We start from the raw sequence: 23,140 nt of genomic DNA, 5'->3' as shown, positions 1-23,140 counted from the left end.
AAGGAAGACAAGGTGGTGCTCCTCCAACTTGCAGGCGGTCTCAATCTGACAGTGTGTCCATGAATATCAATGTCACAGAAGGCTGATGAAAGTGATCCAAAAGGAGAATGGAATGCAACTTTGATACTGGAGTGACCCAGCAGGTTAGAGACTAGCCAAACCATCGGAGCCTTCTCCTCTCCACATCACCCCCACCCCACCCCCCACCCTTGACTGGGTGAATCTAGCCGAGAGGACAGAGATTTAAGGTGAAAGATTTAAAGATGATCTGAGAGGCACCTTCTGCACACAGAGGGCGGTGGGGCATCTTAATCGGTCTGAAAACTATCTGCATCTCAATGCATCTTAAAACTTGGAACAAGGTGCCAGAGGAGGTAGAAGAGGCAGGGACTCTCATCAGGAATGGGCCTTATCATACAAGGAGCGTTTGACAGCTCTTGGCCTGTTCTCATTGGAATTTACAAAAATGAGGGGGGATCTCATTGAAACATTTTGAATGTTGAAAGACACGGACAGAGTAGATGTAGAAAGGTGGTTTCCCACGGTGGGAGAGTCTGGGACAAGAGGACACAACTTCAGGTTTGAAGGCCGTCCGCTTAGAACAGGGATGCAGAGGAATTTCTTCAGCCAGAGGTCAGTGAATCTGTGGAATTTGTTGCCACAGGAGATTGTGGAGTCCAGGTTATTGGGTGTATTTAAGGAAAAGATTGATAGGTTCTTGATTAGCCAGGGCACTAGGTTTGAGGAGATGCATTTTGGAAGGTCACATCTGAAGGCTGAGGACAGGGTTAATGGTCGGTTACTTAACAGTGTGGAGGAGCAGAGGAACCTTGGGATCCAAATCCATACATCCCTCAAGGTCGCTGCGCAGGTTGACAGGATCATTAAGAAGGCCTATGGGACACTGGGCTTCATTAGCCAGGGGATTGAGTTCAAGAGTCGAGAGGTCATGTTGCAACTCTACAAATCTCTGGTGAGACCATACTTTGGAATATTGTGTTCAGTTCTGGTTGCCTCATTACAGAAATGATGTGGAAGCTGTGGAGAGGGGGCAGAGGAGATTCACCAGGATGTTGCCTAGTTTAGAAAATGTCTTATGGGGAAAGGTTAGCAGAGCTGGGCCTGGAATGCCTTGCCAGGGGTGGTGGTGGAGGCTGAAACATTAGGGGCATTTAAAAGCCTGCTTCAAGAGTATATAACCACATAACCATTTACAAAGCGGAAACAGGCCATGTCGGCCTTTCGAGTCCGCACCAGTTCACTAGAACAACTCCACTAGCTCAATCTTCTCACTCTCTGCCAATATCCCTCCAACCCCCTCATCTCCATGTACACATCCAACCTTCTCTTAAATGACAGAAGGGACCCTGCCGCAACTATCTCATCGGAAGAACATTCCATTCTGCCACCACTCTCTGAGTGAAGAAGCATCCTCTAATATTTCTCCTAAAGTTTTGCCCTCTTACCCTTAACTCATGGCCTCTTGTTCCAACCTTCCCTGCCCTCAGGGGAATGAGTCTGTTTATGTCTAGTCTATCTATTCCTTTCATAATTTTAAATACTCCATCAAGTCCCCTCTCAATCGTCTACGTTCCAATGAATATGGATGAAAGAGAAATAGAGGGTTATGGGATAAGGAGGGTTTCGTTTTATTTTGGTAGGAATATATAGGAAGGCATAACATCGAGGGCCGAAGGGCCTGTACTGTGCTGTAGTGTTCTATGTTATGGGGAGAAGGCCGGGCAGTGGGAAAATGGATCAGCTTACAATTAAAAGATGGGGCAGACATAATAGGCTGAATGATCCATTTGTGCTCCTATGTCTTATACTCAATGCAGGCGAACGGGACTAGTTTGGTCGACGCGGATGGGTTGTGCTGAAGGGTCCGTTTCCATTTCGTCGAATCCTACAGCCACACTTGGAGCACTGTGCACAACTCCAGACACCAGAGGCTTGATTCCTGAGGCAGCCTTTCTGGGGAGTTTACCACGTACAGAGGGAAGTGGATGTTTGGGGCGTGAGAGAATAACCATGGCCATTCTGCCAGCTGTTAATTGTCAGACCTTGTGGAACTTTAATGATTGTGGGTGGGATGAAAGGAGAAGGCAGGTTACAAATCCTCTCACTGAATGGCGGATGGGGTCGGAGGGGCTGATCAACCTTCTGTCGTCGCTAAATTCCATTACACAGTGATGTTCAGCTGGGGAGGTGAGGAGGACAAAGGTGGAGGGCAGTAAACATACAACCAACAGCTCAGAGTGTCTCTGTCAGGGGAGAAAGAGGGACGGGTGGGGGTGGGGGGGGGCGGAGAGACAGAGAGAGAGAGATAGAGAGAGGGAGAGCAAGAAGAGAGAAATAGACAGAAAAGGGGAGAGAGAGATGGGAGTGAGAAACAGAGAAAGAGGGAGAGGGTGGGGAGAGAGAGAAAAACAGAGAGGGAGGGGAAGAGAAAAAGAGATAGGGAGAGAGATAGATAAAGAGACAGGGGTGAAAGAGAGAGATAAGGAGAAAGAGAAAATGTAAGAAAGCTGTTGGGTTAAGGTTGTCCCCAAATTAAACCATAGAGGCGATGCTCGATGCACAGATGTTCCACCATCACTCATTCAGTGAGTACAGCGGAGAAGGGGTTTTGACGACACTAACTTTTAGCCAAGTGGAGATACGTGGCAAAAAGCAACAGGGGGCTGGGCAGTGTGAACCGGGAAGGACTTGACAAGTTGCCTGCTGCAGTTAGAGGCGACCGGACACCGACCACTGACTGCGACAGGAAGCACAGGGCTTTCTCAGGAAACCTGAGTGAACTGTGAGAGGGGCCTTGAAGAGAGAAAGCAGGATGTTCCAGAGACTTGGCGCAATCACGTCTTGGCTAAATGTAGGTCTCCCTCCACTCTCCACCTTCACTGCTGGCATTGACAGAGCACGGTGCAGAGTACAGAATTTCCCCTGGAGCCCTGTGGTGACTAACAAGTTAAAAAGTCACCAACTGCAACAAATGGTTCCACCCGTCACAGATTCACACCACAAAGGGCAACAACATTGAAGGCATTTCTTGTTAAAACCAGACAGTGATTTTTGGACACAAAAATTTTGTCATGTGAAATTTGCTTGCAAATACATTTCCTATACATGCACGCATGCGCACGTGCACAAACACACACACATGGAGTCACACATGCACATACACAGACCTGCACCCACACACTCACAGACACACAAACACATATGCACCCACACGTGTGTACACACACACTCCACAATTCCTGTCATCTGAGAGACTTCTTCGGACTTTCAGTAAGGAGTTTGCTCCTCCTCGCGCACCCTCCTCCCACCCAGATAAACATTTAGCAAGCACTGCATAAACAACACAGAGCTGTGCCTTACCAGGAAGTGTGATTGCGATCCTATCTGCTCATGTTACTGCTGGAAAAGCTCCCTGACCGTCACGGTGAAGGTGAAGTGAAGGGCAGAACACACCTCCCCAGGCTGGCGCTGGGCACCGTGCCCCTCTGACCCCCCCCCCCCCCCGCGTGTCACCAGACCTCGTTGTCCTGCGTCCGCACACGCCGGGCCGGTTTCACTCTGCCGCCCGTTGGCGGCTTTATCCAATCGTCCTGCTCCCACTGACGGAAATGTGTCACTACTGCTCAGGGAAATTGATAGGCAGGAAATCCCTCACTTTCTTTGTTGGCTACACGAGCTGCAGTTCACTTTGCCCCCACCCTGCCCCGCAGAGTCAGTTGGTGCTCCTAAGCATGGACGGCTTCTCGGTTGCAAATCAAGTGGGGCTTCTCTTCTACCAAGGAGAGAGGCACAAGGGGAGTTGTATCCGACTGTTAAATTGACCCAGTAGAGTTGATAGTCTTCGGACAATCTACCCAGCAAGAGTCAGCCTCCCTGTCAAGAACAGTTAAACTTCACCCATCCGTGGCACATTGGTTTCGCGTGGGCCCCGCAGCCTGCAGGGGAGGTGGAGACCGTCCCAGGCCCTCCGGGAAGCCGAGAGCTCCTTCCTGCCCAGCGCGCGATGTACGGAGAACAGAGAGAAAGAGCAGCCTGGGTTCCCTCTTTGTCCGCCGGCTCACACACACCTCGCTCCCTCGCTTGGGGGGTTCTCGCCGGGATCCTGAGGAGAAACATGTGGTTAAACCTCTCCATTCTCTTGCTGCTGTGCTGAAACGTCACCACTCCCTATCTTGGTAATCTCCTCTGTCCCTACGACGTGGCCTCAAACATTCCGTCAAACATCGCCAGATGCTGTGGTGTTGCCTGCATCCCGCTCCGAAACAGGCCCTTCAGCCCATCTACGCCATGCCAACTAGTTCCATTTGCCTGCAATTGACCCACATTTCTCTGAACCTTCCCTGTCCATGGATTGTTCCCGCCTCGACCATTTCTTCTGGCAGCTACCTCTGCATGCTCACCCTCAACTCAACATGGACCTCTCCCCTCCATCTCAACGTGGACCTCTCTCCACCCCCATCTCAACGTGGACCTCTCTCCACCCCCACTCAACGAGGACCACCTCTCTCCAACCCCACCTCAACGTGGACCTCTCTCCACCCCCATCTCAATGTGGACCTCTCTCCACCCCCATCTCAATGTGGACCTCTCTCCACCCCCATCTCAACGTTGACCTCTCTCCACCCCCATCTCAACGTGGACCACTCTCCATCCCCATCTCAACGTGGACCTCTCTCCACCCCCATCTCAACGTGGACCTCTCTCCATCCCCATCTCAACGTGGACCTCTCTCCACCCCCATCTCAACGTGGACCTCTCTCCACCCCCATCTCAACGTGGACCTCTCTCCACCCCATCTCAACGTGGACCTCTCTCTACCCCATCTCAACGTGCACCTCTCTCCACCCCCATCTCAACAAGGACCACCTCTCTCCACCCCCATCTCAACGTGGACCACCTCTCTCCACCCCCATTTCAACGTGGACCTCTCTCCACCCCATCTCAACGTGGACCTCTCCACCCCCATCTCAATGTGGACCTCTCTCCACCCCCATCTCAACGTGGACCTCTCTCCACCCCCATCTCAACGTGGACCTCTCTCTACCCCCATCTCAACGTGGACGTCTCTGCACCCCCATCTCAACGTGGACCTCTCTCTACCCCCATCTCAACGTGGACGTCTCTGCACCCCCATCTCAACGTGGACCTCTCTGCACCCCCATCTCAACGTGGACCACCTCTCTGCACCCCCATCTCAACGTGGACCACCTCTCTCCACCCCCATCTCATCGTGGGCCACCTCTCTCCACCCCCATTTCAACGTGGACCTCTCTCCACCCCCATCTCAACGTGGACCTCTCTCTACCCCCATCTCAACGTGGACCTCTCTCCACCCCCATCTCAATGTGGACCTCTCTCCACCCCCATCTCAATGTGGACCTCTCTCCACCCCCATCTCAACGTTGACCTCTCTCCACCCCCATCTCAACGTGGACCTCTCTCCACCCCCATCTCAACGTGGACCTCTCTCCACCCCATCTCAACGTGGACCTCTCTCTACCCCATCCAAACGTACACCTCTCTCCACCCCCATCTCAACGAGGACCACCTCTCTCCACCCCCATCTCAACGTGGACCACCTCTCTCCACCCCCATTTCAACGTGGACCTCTCTCCACCCCATCTCAACGTGGACCTCTCCACCCCCATCTCAATGTGGACCTCTCTCCACCCCCATTTCAACGTGGACCTCTCTCCACCCCCATCTCAACGTGGACCTCTCTCTACCCCCATCTCAACGTGGACCTCTCTCTACCCCCATCTCAACGTGGACCTCTCTCCACCCCCATCTCAACGTGGACCTCTCTCCACCCCCATTTCAACGTGGACCTCTCTCTACCCCCATCTCAACGTGGACCTCTCTCCACCCCCATCTCAACGTGGACCTCTCTCCACCCCCATCTCAACGTGGACCTCTCTCCACCCCCATCTCAACGTGGACCTCTCTCCACCCCCATCTCAACGTGGACCTCTCTCCACCCCCATCTCAACGTGGACGTCTCTGCACCCCCATCTCAACGTGGACCTCTCTGCACCCCCATCTCAACGTGGACCACCTCTCTCCACCCCCATCTCAACGTGGACCACCTCTCTCCACCCCCATCTCAACGTGGGCCACCTCTCTCCACCCCCATCTCAACGTCCACCTCTCTCCCCCCGAATGGACAAATTTGGAGTCTGGAACGGGAGTTTGGACCCATTGAGAGTCACCGACTCCGGGAGTTTGGACCCATTGGGAGTCACCGACTCCGGGAGTTTGGACCCATTGGAGGTCACTGACTCCTCATGGACCGGTGCTGAACCCGCCCGCCACCGGTTCAGCCCTAACCCCCTCCCCTCACCACCAGCTCAGGCTGCCTCACCGTCTCCGCCGGACCAGGCCGCGTCTCCATGGTGACGGAGCCCCCGCTCCTCTCCCCGCCGTTTCCATGGTTACTCACCCGCTCCCCCATCGCCTCGCTTCTCACGCGGCCGGCCGGCACCCAGCCCCCCCCCAACTCCTCCCTCCCGCGAGCGCGCATTACACGTCACCCCGGCCGCCGAGGGTGGGGCCCCTCCGCTCCGATTGGCCGGCCCTCGGCACGTGATGCGCTCCGAACACACGCCTGCTCCAGGGAAAGAGCAGGGGCGGAAGTGTCCTGACCATTGCCAACTTCTGCATTGGTTGAGAGTCCAGGCACCAAACCCGTTCAAACTAATAAAGTTGCATGAGTAATGCAACAAGAAAGGTCCAGCAATGCCTAGATCATCATTCTTTAAAGAAAAACTAGCAAAGTTTAAAAGAGAGACTGCAAATTCTTAATTGCAATCCCTTGTCATGTAATATTACACTTTAGTAAGGCAGAGAGATTTGCCATCAGCAGAAATTGATTGACAGAGAAAGAGAAGCAAAAAAGAGTCCTTGGGTGGCCGTGGATTCCCCTCCAGCGCTTCCGCAATCCCCCAGAGTCCGGTCCAAATGGGGCTACCCACAAGACAGAGGACACACAGGGTCAGAAATTCTCTCAGCCCCGGGGTGAGGGGGTGGAAAGAGCGGTGACGAACGCGTGCGAGAAGAAACGCGCCAAAGTTAACCCCAAATCTGTCCTCCATTTGCGGGCTCAGGCTGTTAGAAATTAAAGTACCTTTAAAGAAATTGCTCGAGACAAAAATTGAGAACAAAGAACATTTATTACAACAACAATGCAAAGTTGGGTGCTTCCCCTTACCCTGGGAATACACACACATACTGGGGCTCACCCAACTTTTATACAGTCAATTTCAGTATCAGAGTGCCCTTCCCCTTACATTCTTCTGCCCCCTGGATGGGTTTGGCATAGGTAATCCTTCCTGCCTACGTGCAGTTTCAGTACACTTGGAGGACCAGGGGGTATCCTGTGGGTGTCCCATCATGTCATTGTCCTTATTCACACCTTCCTGATTCTCGGGGCTACAATCTCTTGGTATGCGGAGTTGACTCATTCTATCTAGGGTTGGCTAATTTCATATGTATAAATCTGTGTATGGTTAGCTAATTAGATATGTAGGACTTGGTACTTCTGTCCAGGGCTAGGAGACCTTTATCTGATCCAGACTACCTCAACTTCCTACATTCTACATTACCATTCCTTTTCTTAGTCTTATGGTCTTGTCACAAAGACTAGAAGATTCTTATGTTAATCGTGCTGACTCTGCTTTCCTGCATCCTAACCCCCAAGCTTATCCTGTTTGTACTGGTTACAGCCATTAACTGATGAATTTTAGTTTCTTCCATGTTCATAATTTTAGATCAATTTTCCCATCTCTCACAATCCTCACTTTTCTTTTAGATCAGTAATACTGATCTTTCACCATGATCAGTGTTACTGATCTTTGGTTACTAGTGTCAGTGTGACTGATCCCCCCCCACCCTCCTCACTTTTCTTTTAGATCAGTAATCTTTGGCTTGGCTTCGCGGATGAAGATTTATGGAGGGGGTAAAAAGTCCACGTCAGCTGCAGGCTCGTTTGTGGCTGACCAGTCCGATGCGGGACAGGCAGACACGATTGCAGCGGTTGCAAGGGAAAATTGGTTGGTTGGGGTTGGGTGTTGGGTTTTTCCTCCTTTGCCTTTTGTCAGTGAGGTGGGCTCTGAGGTCTTCTTCAAAGGAGGCTGCTGCCCGCCAAACTGTGAGGCGCCAAGCTGCACGGTTTGAGGCGTTATCAGCCCACTGGCGGTGGTCAATGTGGCAGGCACCAAGAGATTTCTTTAGGCAGTCCTTGTACCTTTTCTTTGGTGCACCTCTGTCACGGTGGCCAGTGGAGAGCTCGCCATATAATACGATCTTGGGAAGGCGATGGTCCTCCATTCTGGAGACGTGACCCATCCAGCGCAGCTGGATCTTCAGCAGCGTGGACTCGATGCTGTCGACCTCTGCCATCTCGAGTACCTCGACGTTAGGGGTGTGAGCGCTCCAATGGATGTTGAGGATGGAGCGGAGACAACGCTGGTGGAAGCGTTCTAGGAGCCGTAGGTGGTGCCGGTAGAGGACCCATGATTCGGAGCCGAACAGGAGTGTGGGTATGACAACGGCTCTGTATACGCTTATCTTTGTGAGGTTTTTCAGTTGGTTGTTTTTCCAGACTCTTTTGTGTAGTCTTCCAAAGGCGCTACTTGCCTTGGCGAGTCTGTTGTCTATCTCATTGTCGATCCTTGCATCTGATGAAATGGTGCAGCCGAGATAGGTAAACTGGTTGACCGTTTTGAGTTTTGTGTGCCCGATGGAGATGTGGGGGGGCTGGTAGTCATGGTGGGGAGCTGGCTGATGGAGGACCTCAGTTTTCTTCAGGCTGACTTCCAGGCCAAACATTTTGGCAGTTTCCGCAAAGCAGGACGTCAAGCGCTGAAGAGCTGGCTCTGAATGGGCAACTAAAGCGGCATCATCTGCAAAGAGTAGTTCACGGACAAGTTTCTCTTGTGTCTTGGTGTGAGCTTGCAGGCGCCTCAGATTGAAGAGACTGCCATCCGTGCGGTACCGGATGTAAACAGCGTCTTCATTGTTGGGGTCTTTCATGGCTTGGTTCAGCATCATGCTGAAGAAGATTGATAAGAGGGTTGGTGCGAGAACACAGCCTTGCTTCACGCCATTGTTAATGGAGAAGGGTTCAGAGAGCTCATTGCTGTATCTGACCCGACCTTGTTGGTTTTCGTGCAGTTGGATAATCATGTTGAGGAACTTTGGGGGACATCCGATGCGCTCTAGTATTTGCCAAAGCCCTTTCCTGCTCACGGTGTCGAAGGCTTTGGTGAGGTCAACAAAGGTGATGTAGAGTCCTTTGTTTTGTTCTCTGCACTTTTCTTGGAGCTGTCTGAGGGCAAAAACAGCCAGGAAATCCAGGAGCTGCTGGCAAAGAAGCGAGCTGCCCACCAGGCTCACCTTACAAAGCCGTCCTGTCCAGAGAAAAAACAAGCCTTCCGTCGCGCATGCAGCCATCTTCAGCGCAAACTCCGGGAGATCCAAAATGAGTGGTGGACTAGCCTCGCCAAAGGAACACAGCTCAGCGCGGACATTGGCGACTTCAGGGGTTTTTACGAGGCTCTAAAGGCTGTGTACGGCCCCTCACCCCAAGTCCAAAGCCCGCTGCGCAGCTCAGACGGCAAAGTCCTCCTCAGCGACAAGATCTCCATCCTCAACCGATGGTCAGAACACTTCCAATCTCTTTTCAGTACCAACCGCTCAGTCCAAGATTCCGCCCTGCTCCAGCTCCCTCAACAGCCCCTAAGGCTAGAGCTGGATGAGGTTCCCACCCTGGATGAGACATATAAGGCAATCGAACAACTGAAAAGTGGCAAAGCAGCAGGTATGGATGGAATCCCCCCAGAAGTCTGGAAGGCTGGCGGCAAAACTCTGCATGCCAAACTGCATGAGTTTTTCAAGCTTTGTTGGGACCAAGGTAAACTGCCTCAGGATCTTCGTGATGCCACCATCATCACCCTGTACAAAAACAAAGGCGAGAAATCAGACTGCTCAAACTACAGGGGAATCACGTTGCTCTCCATTGCAGGCAAAATCTTCGCTAGGATTCTACTAAATAGAATAATACCTAGTGTCGCCGAGAATATTCTCCCAGAATCACAGTGCGGCTTTCGCGCAAACAGAGGAACCACTGACATAGATCAGTAATACTGATCTTTCAAGTGTAAGGTGTTGTTTTACCCAGCTGGTCAATAACCGAATTGTAATCTCTGTGTAAAGTCTTTAGGTAGGGGAGCACCATGAAGGTCAGAGTAGCGAGTCCAGCTGCTTATTAGGGTTGCGAGTATCAGGCTCCAGTTCTCAGTAAAGAGTCTAGTCCATCCCACATCAGTCCGAAGTTGCCACGTCTGAACATGGGCATGGGCAGATTCACGTTGAAACATTGAAGCAGTGTCTTTTAACCACCCGACTTTTGTAAGCATTGTCTTGACTAAGTCTGTGAGAAACGCTGCCTTCAGCAGCGAACGAGTAGCAGTAGTCAGGCGGTTCCGTTGAATTGTGGCTAGTATCTGATGTCCTCTTCAGCCCCGAACCCTAGGGCCACCGATCTCCGAAGGCTGTCTGGAGCCTGATATTAAAGTGTCAATCAGCTCACGTTGTTGGTAACTGGTGCTCCCCTTCACGGGGTGATGAAAAGAGACCAAGCTGGGGGGGGATTGTTTCTTGTGATTTAACTGTGTGTTGCAGCTTGTCTGCTAACATTAGCATGGGTATCATTGAACTTGTGAGTTGCAGCCTGTCTGTGTACATTAGCATATGTATTAACTCTCTCTCTCTGTTACATGTACAATGCTGACTACCATTCTGTCTGTCTTTGTCCCACCATGTCCTTTGTGCTATCGCTTTAAAACTCCTGTCATTAATTCCTGTGTAGGCTAAGATACAAATTAGATGTACTCCACTAAAGCTGTTCAGTTCCCCTGGTCCGTATTGGAATCCCTTGTTAACCCATACCCCACTATGACTATACATTAAATCTATGCCCTGTCTACATTCTAAAGGAAAATAATTGTGACCTCTGCTGCCCCTATCCCAGGAGGACTTAAAACATAGCGAGTAATGAAGTGACATAAACAGTTAACAAACAATACCCCAATAAATGAATAAACAGTTAAAAAAATAAACAGTTAAAAATACAACAATAAATGTATAAACAGTTAAAAAAATACAACAATAAATGTAACATTACGGCACTTTGTCACGGCGCAGTGTAAGTTTCAGGTCTGAAGGATGAGGAACTGCACGCCAGGTTGAGGGTTGAATCTGTGTGTCGTGATGTTGTGGTTCAGAAGCTGGTTTAATTCTTTGAATGTGGGTCCAGCCTTTCTCTCTTGTTCTTACTGCAGTGTCTGTAATTAAAAGTACACAGAAGGGACCATCCCAGGCAGGTTTTAGTTGATCCTCTTGCCATGCTTTTACATATAACCAATCACTAGATTTTAATAAAATGAATAACAATCTGACTTTCCTTTGTGTTAGTGTAAAAATTGTAAAATGAAACACAAAGCATATTTGCATGGGTTTTGAATATGTTAGACCTTATTAAAATGCAGTTGGAGCTGCTTGTCTGTATGGGGCACAACCCTCCAATTTGTTAGAGTACATAACAGACATTGTAGCACAAGAGCCTCTGCAAGAGAACTTGAAACATATTCAACCTTTAGTTCTGCCTTAAGTAAAATGCCTTGTGCCACAGCTCACAACCATATTCCATATAATAACCATATAGCAATAACAGTACGGAAACAGGCCATATTGGCCCTTCTAGTCCGCACCGATTTACATGAAACTCCAACTAGTTCCACCTACCTACTCCCTGCCCATAACCCTCCAACCCCTCACATCCATCTACTCATCACTGCCACTGTAATATAGTTGAACTAACCGCTACACTACCCAAAGTGAGAAAAGAGCCCATGCATTTTCTGACTAAAGGTCACAAGTGCAGCCAACAGATTACTTCAAGGCACTTTCAGCCTTGCTCCTCTGTGCAGCCATGTAATCTTTGAGAAGAGGCAAACATAACCAAGGGCATTAAAAGGGTAAAAATCTGGCAATTTTCTCTCCACAGAGAACATTGGGGAGCCTGGAACCGATTGTTGATTTTGTAAAATGAAGTTGAACAGGCTTGTTCACATTTTCAGACTGCTTGTGCAGTGAGTGCCATACACCATGGTCTTCTGATTCATTGGTGAGGAGGTGATCAGTAAGATGTAGCAGTGGAAGCGCTTGCTCAAAGGCTGGAGGAAAATTAGACTTAGATCTGGATTTGACAGAATGATAAGAGTTTATCTAAAGCTGGCTTTAGATAGAAGAACATCACAGGTGCTCCTCAATTTACGATAGGGTTGCGTTCCAGCAGACCCAGCATAAGTTGAAAAAAAATCTTAATTGGAGACGTACCTTGTCTAACATTGACAGCACTGTATCAGTCCTCATACTGATCCCGCTGCCCCACTCTCTAACGACAGCGCTGTATCAGTCCCCATACGGATCCCACTACCTTGCTCTCTCCCAACAGTCCCTGTAAGCTTTCCGAAAATGTGATTAACCAACGAGGCTACAAAAAATTCACCTTAGAGAAATTATCAAAGTTTATTGGAAAAATCAATGATGCTTGTGATGACCTTAACACATTATATGAAAGTAAATGACAGTCATGCTATTGTGTCATCGTAAAATCATAAGTAGGGGAGCACCTGTATTACCTTTCATATTTTTGCAATGTTGATTGCACACACAATCATTTAAGTACCGGCTAGTTTCTATAATATTGCACTTAAAATTTAGCTGCATGAATTCTGGAGCTTGTGGAGTCATTAGTGAATCAAGAAATATTGGTGCCATGGCAATTTCTCTGTACCATGCCAATTTCCCAGTCCTGAAGCCGGGACGTAGTGAATAGTATCAGGTACAAGATCTGTGAGTAATTAATGCTATTATTCCTATGCGCCCAATTGTTCTGAACGATGCCACCAATTTAAATCATATTCCACCTATTGCAGTACTCACACACCACCATAGACCAGTTCGCAGGTTTACTTCTCCATTAAGCTGAATCCAGTCGCGCAGGGTTTACCTCCGTGATTATTTACAATGTAACTTCCGCACTACCGGATTTAAATATAAACCTGATGAATGGGGGAAAGTTATCCTGAATTAAATAACAGCGGCAATACAGAGAAATTGTGCTGAGGCATTAATTTCACTCCGGAGGAAAATGCACCAGAGAAATGAATGATTAAACTTATAGGAATCCCCATAGGAATCCCCAGAGGTATCTTTATTCTCCAGAGGTGGGTGATCTTTAAACTCACGGACCTTGACTGCTGAATGTGTAGAAGAAATACCTCTAACTGCAAGACAAGAGCCTGAAGCCTCAATTTCAAGTGCCACAATGCACTTAAAGGGACATGCACACTCCCCCTTCAACTGGCTGATCCAGCCACTTTACACATCAGATCCTTTCTTTATCTTACATACACTTAAAATAAGATGTGTCGAACTCACCCTATTTGCGCAAACATTTCTCCCTGCAAATGTTATAACATCACTCAACTCTCAGGTACTCCCTGTGCAAAATCACATTTGAATACAATTTATTTCATAAATTGGAATTAACTGGTAGTTAAATTCGCTAATTCTACAGTATTGAAAAACAATCATTTATGACATTTAATTTTTAGCATGAATTTTAATCAATATTGGTCAGTGACTGAAGTGGGAAGTCGTGATTTATGAAATTATCTCTGGTCTCTACTTTCCCACTCCCGACGCTTCTCCCAACATTCAGGAGCTGGCACACAGTCCCTGCCTTTTTCATGTTACTCATCTACTATTCCTTTAACTGCTTGCATCAAAATGTTAGCCTTTGCTTTCTGCTTATCCTCAGATGTCTGGACAAATGCTTTTTGTGTGGTCTGTAGAAGCTGGGTTATTCCCTGCTCATGCCAATTTTCTGTCTTTTGTAATTTTCTCCTAATGTCTGGGGCTGAGTTGGTAACAAAACCTGTTAGTACCAATTGTTCCCCTGCTGGGGATTCTATGTCGAGACCCCCATATTATATATATATTTGGTCCCAAAAATTGGTCTAACTGTTCGGCACATCCCCTGGGGATCTTCTATCAGGGAGATTAATTCTTTCTTGAAATTACGTACTTCAGTGCTGGTCAGGGGCACATTTAAGAACCCCAGACCTTCTCCCACGGGAACCTCCCGCAGGGGTCGCATCCAGCTAATTTCTGGTTTCTTAGATTTGTGTTCCTGTTCCCTGAGAAGTGAATCGCAGGGTTCTGCCACTTCTTCCTGAGGGATCTCACGCTGTTCTGAATTACAATGTTCTACCTCTACTGTCAACGGAGGTGGTAATCGAGCGCTTTGTGAGCGAGTCACCATACCACTCCGGTTCTCTTCTTTCTTCTCTAGTGGTGGGGGAGGAGGGGGAGGTGCAGAAGGGTAGGTCATAGGAGGGGAAGGAAAGATAGGAGCCGGCATAGGAGGAACATAAGGTGGAGGGAGGGAATGTAACACATCCCAACCCTGTGATTCAGGGACAAAAGGTTCCTCCTCTCTCTTATCCCTGAATTCTTTCTCATTCAAAACCAGTTGTTCAATGGGTCCCTTGAGCCAGCAGGCTGCATATTCCCTGCTCTCAACATTGTCTTTCTGGTTTTGATAGAGCCAGATGTTCAAAGCTTAACACATCCATTCATCCTCGGATCCGAACTTTGGCCAGTACACGGAGCTCCCTTTAACCGGGTATTTAACCCATTCAATACAACAATACCTGACCATTGTCAGTTTGTCTTTCCCACGGGTCTTTCCTGTGCACCACTCAGATAACATCAACCCAAGCGGGCTGTGCGTAGCTATCTGGTGTTCACATCCTGAACCAGGACTCTCTTCCTTGCTACTCATTATTCCCATACTTATAAACAAGTAAAATTACTCTTACCGAGTTCCAGTAGCAATGCTCTAGCGCGCTTCCTTCCGTCGTTTGTTCTCAATGCCTCTTCTCGGATATCACTCGCTTCTTCCACTGACCAGCCACCCGTCGCCCGTGAGTCCAGCTGAATCAGCCGGGGTGCACCTACTCTCGTCGTCGGGGTACTCTGTCAGTGGAGGGAGTGTGATCCCGGACGAGCCCCCATTTGTTAGAAATTAAAGTACCTTTAAAGAAATTGCTCAAGACAAAAATTGAGAACAAAGAACATTTATTACAACAACAATGCAAAGTTGGGTGCTTCCCCTTACCCTGGGAATACACACACATACTGGGGCTCACCCAACTTTTATACAGTCAATTTCAGTATCAGAGTGCCCTCCCCCTTACATTCTTCTGCCCCCTGGATGGGTTTGGCATAGGTAATCCTTCCTGCCTACGTGCAGTTTCAGTACACTTGGAGGACCAGGGGGTATCCTGTGGGTGTCCCATCATGTCATTGTCCTTATTCACACCTTCCTGATTCTCGGGGCTACAATCTCTTGGTATGCGGAGTTGACTCATTCTATCTAGTGTTGGCTAATTTCATATGTATAAATCTGTGTATGGTTAGCTAATTAGATATGTAGGACTTGGTACTTCTGTCCAGGGCTAGGAGACCTTTATCTGATCCAGACTACCTCAACTTCCTACATTCTATTGTACCTTACCATTCCTTTTCTTAGTCTTATGGTCTTGTCACAAAGACTAGAAGATTCTTATGTTAATCGTGCTGACTGCTTTCCTGCATCCTAACCCCCAAGCTTATCCTGTTTGTACTGGTTACAGCCATTAACTGATGAATTTTAGTTTCTTCCATGTTCATAATTTTAGATCAATTTTCCCATCTTTCACAAGGCCCTACACCCTCCCCCAAATTAACGTCCGGCTGGAGGTGGCGTCGGATGGTGGACAGAGGGCTCGAAGCCGGACCGTCCAGTCCGAAGCCGGACGCCTGGCCGCCCTCAGTCCAAGCTGTGAGAAACAGAAGTACCTTCACAGAATTTGCTTGAGACAAAAATTGAGAACAAAGAACTTTTATTATACTATTACAACAATGCAAAGTTGGGTGCTTCCCCTTACCCTGGGAATACACACAAATACTGAAGCTGACCCAACTTTTATACATTTAATTTCAGTACAGAGATACCTTCCCCCTAACATTCTTCTGCCTCCTGGATTGGTTTAGCATTAGGTAATTCTGCCCACGTGGATTCTAACTTCTTATCAGTTTATGTGCCTTCCTGCAAACTTGTTAGCCAGGAAATATCATGTCTTTGTTCTTTACTCATTAATCAATCCCCAAGACTTGCTAAAGCTATTTACTTGCTATCCTGTTTTGAAGATCCTTATTTTATTATACTTTTATAACCCTTCTTCCCATTCCAGCATCCCTTCACCGATTTAACCCATAATACTTCATTTCTAATGAGCACTTGCTTGACTCCTCACATTCCAGTATCCCTTCACCTTAAGTTAACCCATAATACTTCATTCTTAATTAGCACTTGCTTGACTTCTCACATTCCAGTATCCCTTACAAAGCCGTCCCAGGCTCCAGGTCCGAACCACTGAGGCAATCAAGGGCTGCATCATATAAACCTCCTTAACAGCAATAAATAAAAATAGTGCACGGAAAGTCAAAGTAAGGCAATGTCGTTGGTTCATTGATCGTTCAGCATCACAGTGCAAACAGATAGAGAAACAAAATGAAAATAGCAGGTGTTTGATCCAGTGATCATTGGGAGAAATCAGAGGTGGAGAGGGTGAGCACATTTAAATTCCTGGGAGTTATTATCTCAGAGGATCTTTCCTGAACCCAACGCACTAATGGTATCATGAAGAAAGCTCATCAGTGCCTTGATTTCCTCAGGTTTGACACCAGAAACCCTGGCAAATTTCTACAGGTGGGAAGTGTGCTGCATCACAGGCTGGTGCGGGGACACCAATACCCCCGAGCGCAAAACCCTGCAAAAGGTAGTGGACACAGCCCAGGACAACGTGGGCAAAACCCTCCTCACCATTGAGAACATCTACGGGGAACGCTGCACAGAGAGCAGCAGCGATCATCAAGGATCTGCACTCCCCCAGCACACGCTCTGTTCTCGCTGCTGCCATCTGGAAAGAGGTATCGGTGCCACAAGACTCACACCCACCAGGTTCAGGAACCATCAGACTCCTCAACAACAAACTCAACCAGGGACTCATTTAAGGACTCTGACCTGTGCACCTTAATGATTTTTGTTATTCTCTGTGTATCGCAGTTTGTTTACATTTCTTTATCTGTTTACATGTGTACATTGAGTTTTTTTTGCACGACCAATTAGAGGTAATTCTGCCTGGCCAGCAGAAAAAAGAATCTCATGGTTGTATGTGATGTCCTCCGACATTGAATCGGAAATCTGAACTGAAGTCTACAATCATCTCCTTGGTCTTGCTGACATTGAGTGCAAGGTTGTTGTCGATACACCACCCAACGAGCCGATCTATCTCCCTCCTGTACGCTTCCTCATTGCCGTTTGTGATTCGGCCGACAACTGTGGTGTCATCAGCACATTTGTAGGTAGCATTGGAATTGTGCATATTCTGGAACATTACAGCACAGAAACCGGCCCTTCGAGCTTGTGTCCATCTATTAATTCTGCCTTGTCCCACTGACCTGTACCCAGTCCATATCCCCCTCCCATCTATGAACCTGTCCAAATTCCTCTTAAATGATAAAACTGAGCCCTGCATTCACCTCAGCTGGTGGCTCGTTGCACACCCCCACCCCTCCCTGTGTGAAGTTCCCCAGACAGTCACCAAGTGTCCGTGGATTCACCTCCAGCAATTGCCGCGGCCTCTACAGACGCACAGACCCCTGTCAATCCATCGGCTGCCCGAGCTCCAGGTCCAAGATGAGGAAGCCCTTCAGCACCCGCCTGCATCCTGGTCCCCTTCAGCCGGTCTCGAGCCAACTGCCCAACAACCCACAACCTGAGTGGCCTTCAGCCTCAGAGCCCCTCAATGGTCAGTCGCCATGGTCACCATCCCGTGGGTCACCTCCGCTGCTTCTCCTCCTCAGATGGAGGATTTTGTGGTGCCCTGCGCTAGCCCTTGACTTCGCCAGAGTCTGCAACCCCCTCACGGCCCCTGCCGATCACAGACACCACTATCATAGGCCAAGATCTCTGTAGTGGAGACACCAGGTTCCTTGTAGTTCACTTATTGTGGACACTCAACATCTCCTCACTTGTCAGGAAGGCGCAACAGCGACTGCACTTGCTGAGAAGACTGAAATGGGCATGTCAACCTTCTACAGGAGGTCTATCAAGAGCATCCTGGCCGGCTGCATCACAGTGTGGGTATGGTTACTGCAGAGAAATGGATCGGACCATGAGAGTGGCAAAGAGGATCACTGGAGTCTCCTCCCCCCCCCCCCCCCCCCCCCAACCCATCGACGTGATCTTCCGGGATTGTTGTCTGAAGAGGGAGCGCAAAATCATTGAGGAACCCTTCTGCCCCACACACAGCATCTTTCAGCTGCTCCCATCGGAGAAGAGGTACAGGAGGATCAGAGCCAGCCCCACCAGGGTGAGGAACAACTTCCTCCCATGGGCAGTGAGAATATAGGAACCGCTCACACTGATCCTCCGAGACTCTTATAATCAGCTGCTCCCAACGGGAAAGAGGTATCAGAGGCAGCTCATTGCAGGAAGGATGTGGAAGCTATGGAGAGGGCGCAGAGGAGATTCACCAGGATGTTACCTGGATTAGGGAACAAGTCTTATGGGGCGAGGTTAGCAAAGCTGGGACTTTTCACTTTGGAGTGAAGAGGTTTGAGAGGTGACTTAATAAAGGTCGACAAGATTCTGAGAGGCAGAGACAGGGCGGTATCAGCAAACACCAGAGGACATCTATACAAAGTGGGTGGGGGGGGGGGGGGGGAAGTTCAGTGGAGAAGTTTTTTTACAGAGTTGTGGGGGCCTGGAATGGAGGTGGAGGCTGGACCATTCGGGATATTTAAGAGACTCTTAGACAGGCCCATAGAGGGAAGAAAAATAGAGGGTTACGGAGTAGGGAGGAGTGAGTTTTTTTTTTAAACGTTGGCCCAGTATCATGGGCTGGTGGCCTATAGTGTGCTCCAATGATTGATGTACACCTGGAATACCGAAGGACAGAGGTAGAGTCACGTCAGGAACAGAAAGATGGCGCGTTTTACAGCAGGACTGCTGGAAGTTGGTAGCCCAGACCCACAGGACACTTACTTCCCCGTTGTTATCAGAGGCTCCCCAAAAGACTAAAATTGTTCACTCCGGACCAGCAGACCCTGTCGTAACTTTGCACTTTCCACTGTGCCTGACTCGTTGTGCACTGTACGCAATCGCTGCATCTCTGTACACATGAAAACAAAACTGAACTTGAGGTGTGCGGTGGTCGGATGAAGGAAACTCAGCACGGTTCGGAACATTAACTGGTTCAGAAACTCTCCCGAGAAGCATTTGCCTTGTTTATTTACAAAATCCACACCAAAAGCACAGGCCGGGAGAGATTAGGATCCCCTGATGGTCCACAGGGCTGATGGGGAGACCTGCCTGGGGTCCTGGGAAGCAGCGTGGGGTCTTGCCATCAGGAGTCCTCCTTTTCTTGGTGCCTGAGATTTAAACAAACCAAGACAACAATCGTAACAGTGGCTGGAGGGGGAACTGTTTCACGGTAATGCCGACTAACGGTGTCACTGTAACACCTACTGACGGTGGGGGAATGGTGTTACTGTTACAGCTACTGATGGTGGGGGAATGGGGTCACTGTAACACCTACTGACGGAAAGGGACCTGGGAATCCTCGTGCAGGAAGGGATGAAGGTAAACACAGTTTGAGTTGGTGGTGAAGAGGAATAGAATATAAGAGTAGGGATGTGATGTTGAGGCTTTATAAGGCCCTGGGGAGACCTCACATGGAGAATTGTGAGCAGTTTTGGGCTCCTCGTTTAAGAAAATATGGACTGACGTTGGGGAGGGTTCAGAGAAGGTTCACAAGGATGATTCCGGGAATGAAAAGGTTATCGTAAGAGGAGCATTTGACAGCCTGGACTCGTTGGAATTTAGGAGAATGAGGGGGAAATCTCATTGAAACATTGTGAATGTTGAAAGGCGGAGACAGAGTAGGGTTGTTTCCCATGGAGGGAGAGTTTGGGACAAGAGGGCATAACTTCAGGATTGAAGGGCGTCCACTTAGAACAGAGATGCGGAGGGATTTCTTCAGCCAGAGGTCGGTGAATCTGGAATTTGTGACCATAGGAGGTTGTGGAGGCCGGGTCATTGGGTGTACTTAAGGCAGAGATTGATGGGTTCTTGATAAGCCAGGGCGTTCAAGGTAATGGGGAGAAGGACCCACCTGCAGTTGGGACACGTGTAGAACACAGTCTGCCCTTCGTCTGCGGAACGCGTTTGCCGCGTATGGTACACCATCCCCTCGTGTCCGCAGCACGAACACCTCCGCTCCACCTGGACATACAACAAGTCACCAGGCATTCGTGTCGCCGTGGAGCTCAGTGTGGACTGTCTCCCCTCCCTGCCCCCTCTCCCCCCTTAGCCCATCTCCCCATCCTTCACCCCCTCACATCCTGTCTCCTCCTCCCTGTCCCTCTCTCCCCTCCGTCCCCCTCTCATCGTCACCCCACCCCCTCTATCCCCTCATCCCATTACACCCCTCCCCAACTCCTCTCCCCCACCTCATCCTCTCCCCCACCTCATCCTCTCCCCCACCTCATCCTCTCCCCCACCTCATCCTCTCCCCCACCTCATCCTCTCCCCCACCTCATCCTCCCCCCATCCCACGTCTCTCCCTCCCATCTCCGTCCTCCCCGTCTCCTCTCCTTCCCATCCCCCCGATCTCCCTCTCCCCGTCACCCTGCCCCCCACCGTACGTGAGCAGAAAGAAAAACGCTTAAGGTGAGAGGGGAAAGATTTAACAGGGAGAGGACACCTTTGTCACCCGAGGGTGTTGGAGTGTGTGGGACGAGCTGGGGGCAAGGTGGGAGGAGAAACAGTGGTAACGTTTACAAGATAATTTGACAGGTATGTGGACAGGAGGGGTTTGGAGGGAGCTGATCATATCCTGATCATATTCCATCTCCAATAGAAGAAGACGCCGGTCAGTGCCTGGTGCCAAAGCATTTTGTCAAGGATTTGGCCTTAAAAGGTTTCCTCCCACGGACGTTCCGCTGACAGGCCACGTTCACAGCGTTCGTCGTCTCCCTACCACACCTCAGAGGCAGAAGGAAAATGGGGTGAAACACGAAAATCCGCAGACACTGTGGTTGTCGTAAAAACACACAGAAATTCTGGAGGAACCTGGCTGGTCTCGCAGGGTCCGTAGGAGACACATCACTGACGTTTTGGGCCTGAGCCCTTCCTTAAGGTATGAGCGAAGAAACAGGAAGGCGTCTGAATAAAGACTGGAGTGAGAAAGGGGGAAGAGTGGGGGGGGGGGGGGGAGTCCAGACCAACAGGCAAAAGATGTTAATTAAATATGAAGAGGAAATTGATTTTGGCTCCGTGAAAGGAGAAAGAAGAGAGAGGAGTGAAACGGGATGGGCTGGGTCAGGACAGACATGTGGGGCCGAAGGGTCTGTTTCAGTGCTGGAGGGCTCAGTGACTCTGGGGCAGGGTGGAGTTGCCTCTGCGGGATGGTCTGCCCCTCGCTCTGACACTCACCACCGGCCCGTTCAGTTGTCTCTCCTCGCTCTCGGCCTCCAGGTTCGCCTGCAGCAGTTCTGGATCGTTGAGCACTACCTCAGACTTCACCTCCAACCCTTCAAAGGCTGCGGCAGGGCCGGAGAGAGTACAGGCTTCAGTCTGGGACAAACCCAAGTCCAGGACGCAGAGTAAATGCAGACCCACTCATATAGCTTGTCTGGAATAAACGCATACCTGGCCTCACAGCATTCCCTGGATTAAACGCAGACCCGGCCTCATTGCAGGTAAGGAATAAACACAGACCCAGCCTCAATGCAGACCCCGGGAGTGTGTGATGGGACGATGTGGAGGGAGCTTCACTCTGTGACTGACCCTGGGAGTGTGTGTTGGGACGATGTGTAGGGAGCTTCACTCTGTGACTGACCCCGGGAGTGTGTGATGGGACGGTGCAGAAAGAGCTTCACTCTGTGGCTGACCCTGGGAGTGTGTGATGGGATGGTGCGGAGGGATCTTCACTCTGTGTCTGACCCCGAGAGTGGATGACGAGATGGGGTGAGGCCATTCTACACCGCTCTGGCCCCAGCATCGCCTCCCTTTGCACCCGACTGCCCTCGGACACTTACTGTCAATGCTGATCTGGTAACAACACCGGCCACATGTCACGTTGAGCCCGGCACCGGGCAGCGGGAGAACGGACCCGCAGTCGGGGCAGAAGTTAGGCTCAGATTCGAAGCACGAACCAGCCATGGTGTTGCTGGGGGTGGAGGAGAGTCTGGTCACTAGGTGCCCAAATTGTCAGACCTGTCTGACCTAGCATCATCCCCTTTCCCCTTCCCTCCTCCCCGACTCCACTCTCTCCCCTCCTTCCTACCCCCTCCTTCCTCGACTCCTCTCTCCCCTCCACCTCCTCTGCCCTGCTCTTCTCCCCTATCAGCTGCCCTCCCACCCCTATCCCCCTCCTTCCAATCCCCTCCCCTTTCCCAACCACTCAATCCCCTCTCCTCCATCCATACCCTCTCTCCTCCATCCCTCCCCTCTTCCTCTATCCCATCCCCTCCTCTCTTCCTCCCTCCATCCCCCCTCCCCCCACAGTCCGCCGCGGCCTACTGTAGCCCCTGAACTTGTTCCCCACCACCCTCCTCACCGCGCCGCAGCTTCTATCTCAGACGACGCTGGGGAATGCGACGCCGTCCCCCCTCCCCCCCCCCCCGCCCCCCACGCCCGCTGCAGCGCCTCGCGGCGGCCCAGAGGGCCCCCACCACCGCCAGCATAGCGCCACCGGGCGGCCTGGAGGTCCCACAGGTGGCCACACAACCCGGAAGGCCCCGCTATCGCCAGCATAGAGCGCCCCCCGGGGGCCCGGAGGAGGACCCGCCTCCAGGGGAGCAAGGCCATCGCCTGGAGAGATGTGGAGGCCCACTGGATTGCCCTCTCCACCTCATGGGCCCACTCCCACCAATGGGA

At 50.2% G+C, this 23,140-nt stretch overlaps 2 protein-coding genes and 1 long non-coding RNA gene across 4 annotated transcripts in view; 1 reads left to right on the top strand and 2 right to left on the bottom strand.

Moving 5' to 3' along the window:
- Positions 1 to 23,140, top strand: part of rps5 (ribosomal protein S5) — a 335,501-nt gene that overhangs the window by 196,652 nt on the left and 115,709 nt on the right. The gene's annotated exons all lie outside the window — the stretch shown is intronic.
- LOC138754682 (uncharacterized) lies at positions 1,654 to 6,564 on the bottom strand. Its single transcript, XR_011351871.1, has 3 exons — positions 6,461 to 6,564; positions 3,382 to 4,123; positions 1,654 to 2,960 (listed from the first exon to the last, which is right to left on the bottom strand). It is a non-coding gene; the product is annotated as an uncharacterized lncRNA (long non-coding RNA).
- Positions 19,465 to 22,927, bottom strand: polr1h (RNA polymerase I subunit H). 2 transcript variants are annotated; one of them, XM_069919338.1, is made up of 5 exons: positions 22,821 to 22,927; positions 22,300 to 22,430; positions 21,695 to 21,801; positions 20,373 to 20,482; positions 19,465 to 19,629 (listed from the first exon to the last, which is right to left on the bottom strand). In XM_069919338.1, the coding sequence occupies exons 2-5, from the start codon at positions 22,421 to 22,423 to the stop codon at positions 19,605 to 19,607; spliced, it is 366 nt and encodes a 121-aa protein (XP_069775439.1). In that variant the 5' UTR covers positions 22,424 to 22,430; positions 22,821 to 22,927; the 3' UTR covers positions 19,465 to 19,604. The 2 variants fall into 2 exon arrangements, with proteins under 2 accessions (XP_069775439.1, XP_069775440.1); XM_069919339.1 differs by lacking the exon at positions 21,695 to 21,801.

Source organism: Narcine bancroftii, chromosome 2, assembly GCF_036971445.1.
Source record: "Narcine bancroftii isolate sNarBan1 chromosome 2, sNarBan1.hap1, whole genome shotgun sequence".
NCBI lineage: Eukaryota > Metazoa > Chordata > Chondrichthyes > Torpediniformes > Narcinidae > Narcine > Narcine bancroftii.
Note: the sequence above shows the minus strand (reverse complement) of the source record. Positions and strands in the feature narration are given on the sequence as shown.

What these genes read in the sequence shown, in the direction of transcription:
- polr1h (XM_069919338.1), bottom strand. Translation starts at nt 22,423, where the DNA reads ATGGCTGGTTCGTGCTTCGAATCTGAGCCTAACTTCTGCCCCGACTGC. An exon ending in GACAACTGAACGGGCCGGTG is followed by an intron (nt 20,483 to 21,694) that starts GTGAGTGTCAGA and finishes TTGTATGTCCAG; the next exon opens with GTGGAGCGGAGGTGTTCGTG. An exon ending in TACACGTGTCCCAACTGCAG is followed by an intron (nt 19,630 to 20,372) that starts GTGGGTCCTTCT and finishes TTTAAATCTCAG; the next exon opens with GCACCAAGAAAAGGAGGACT.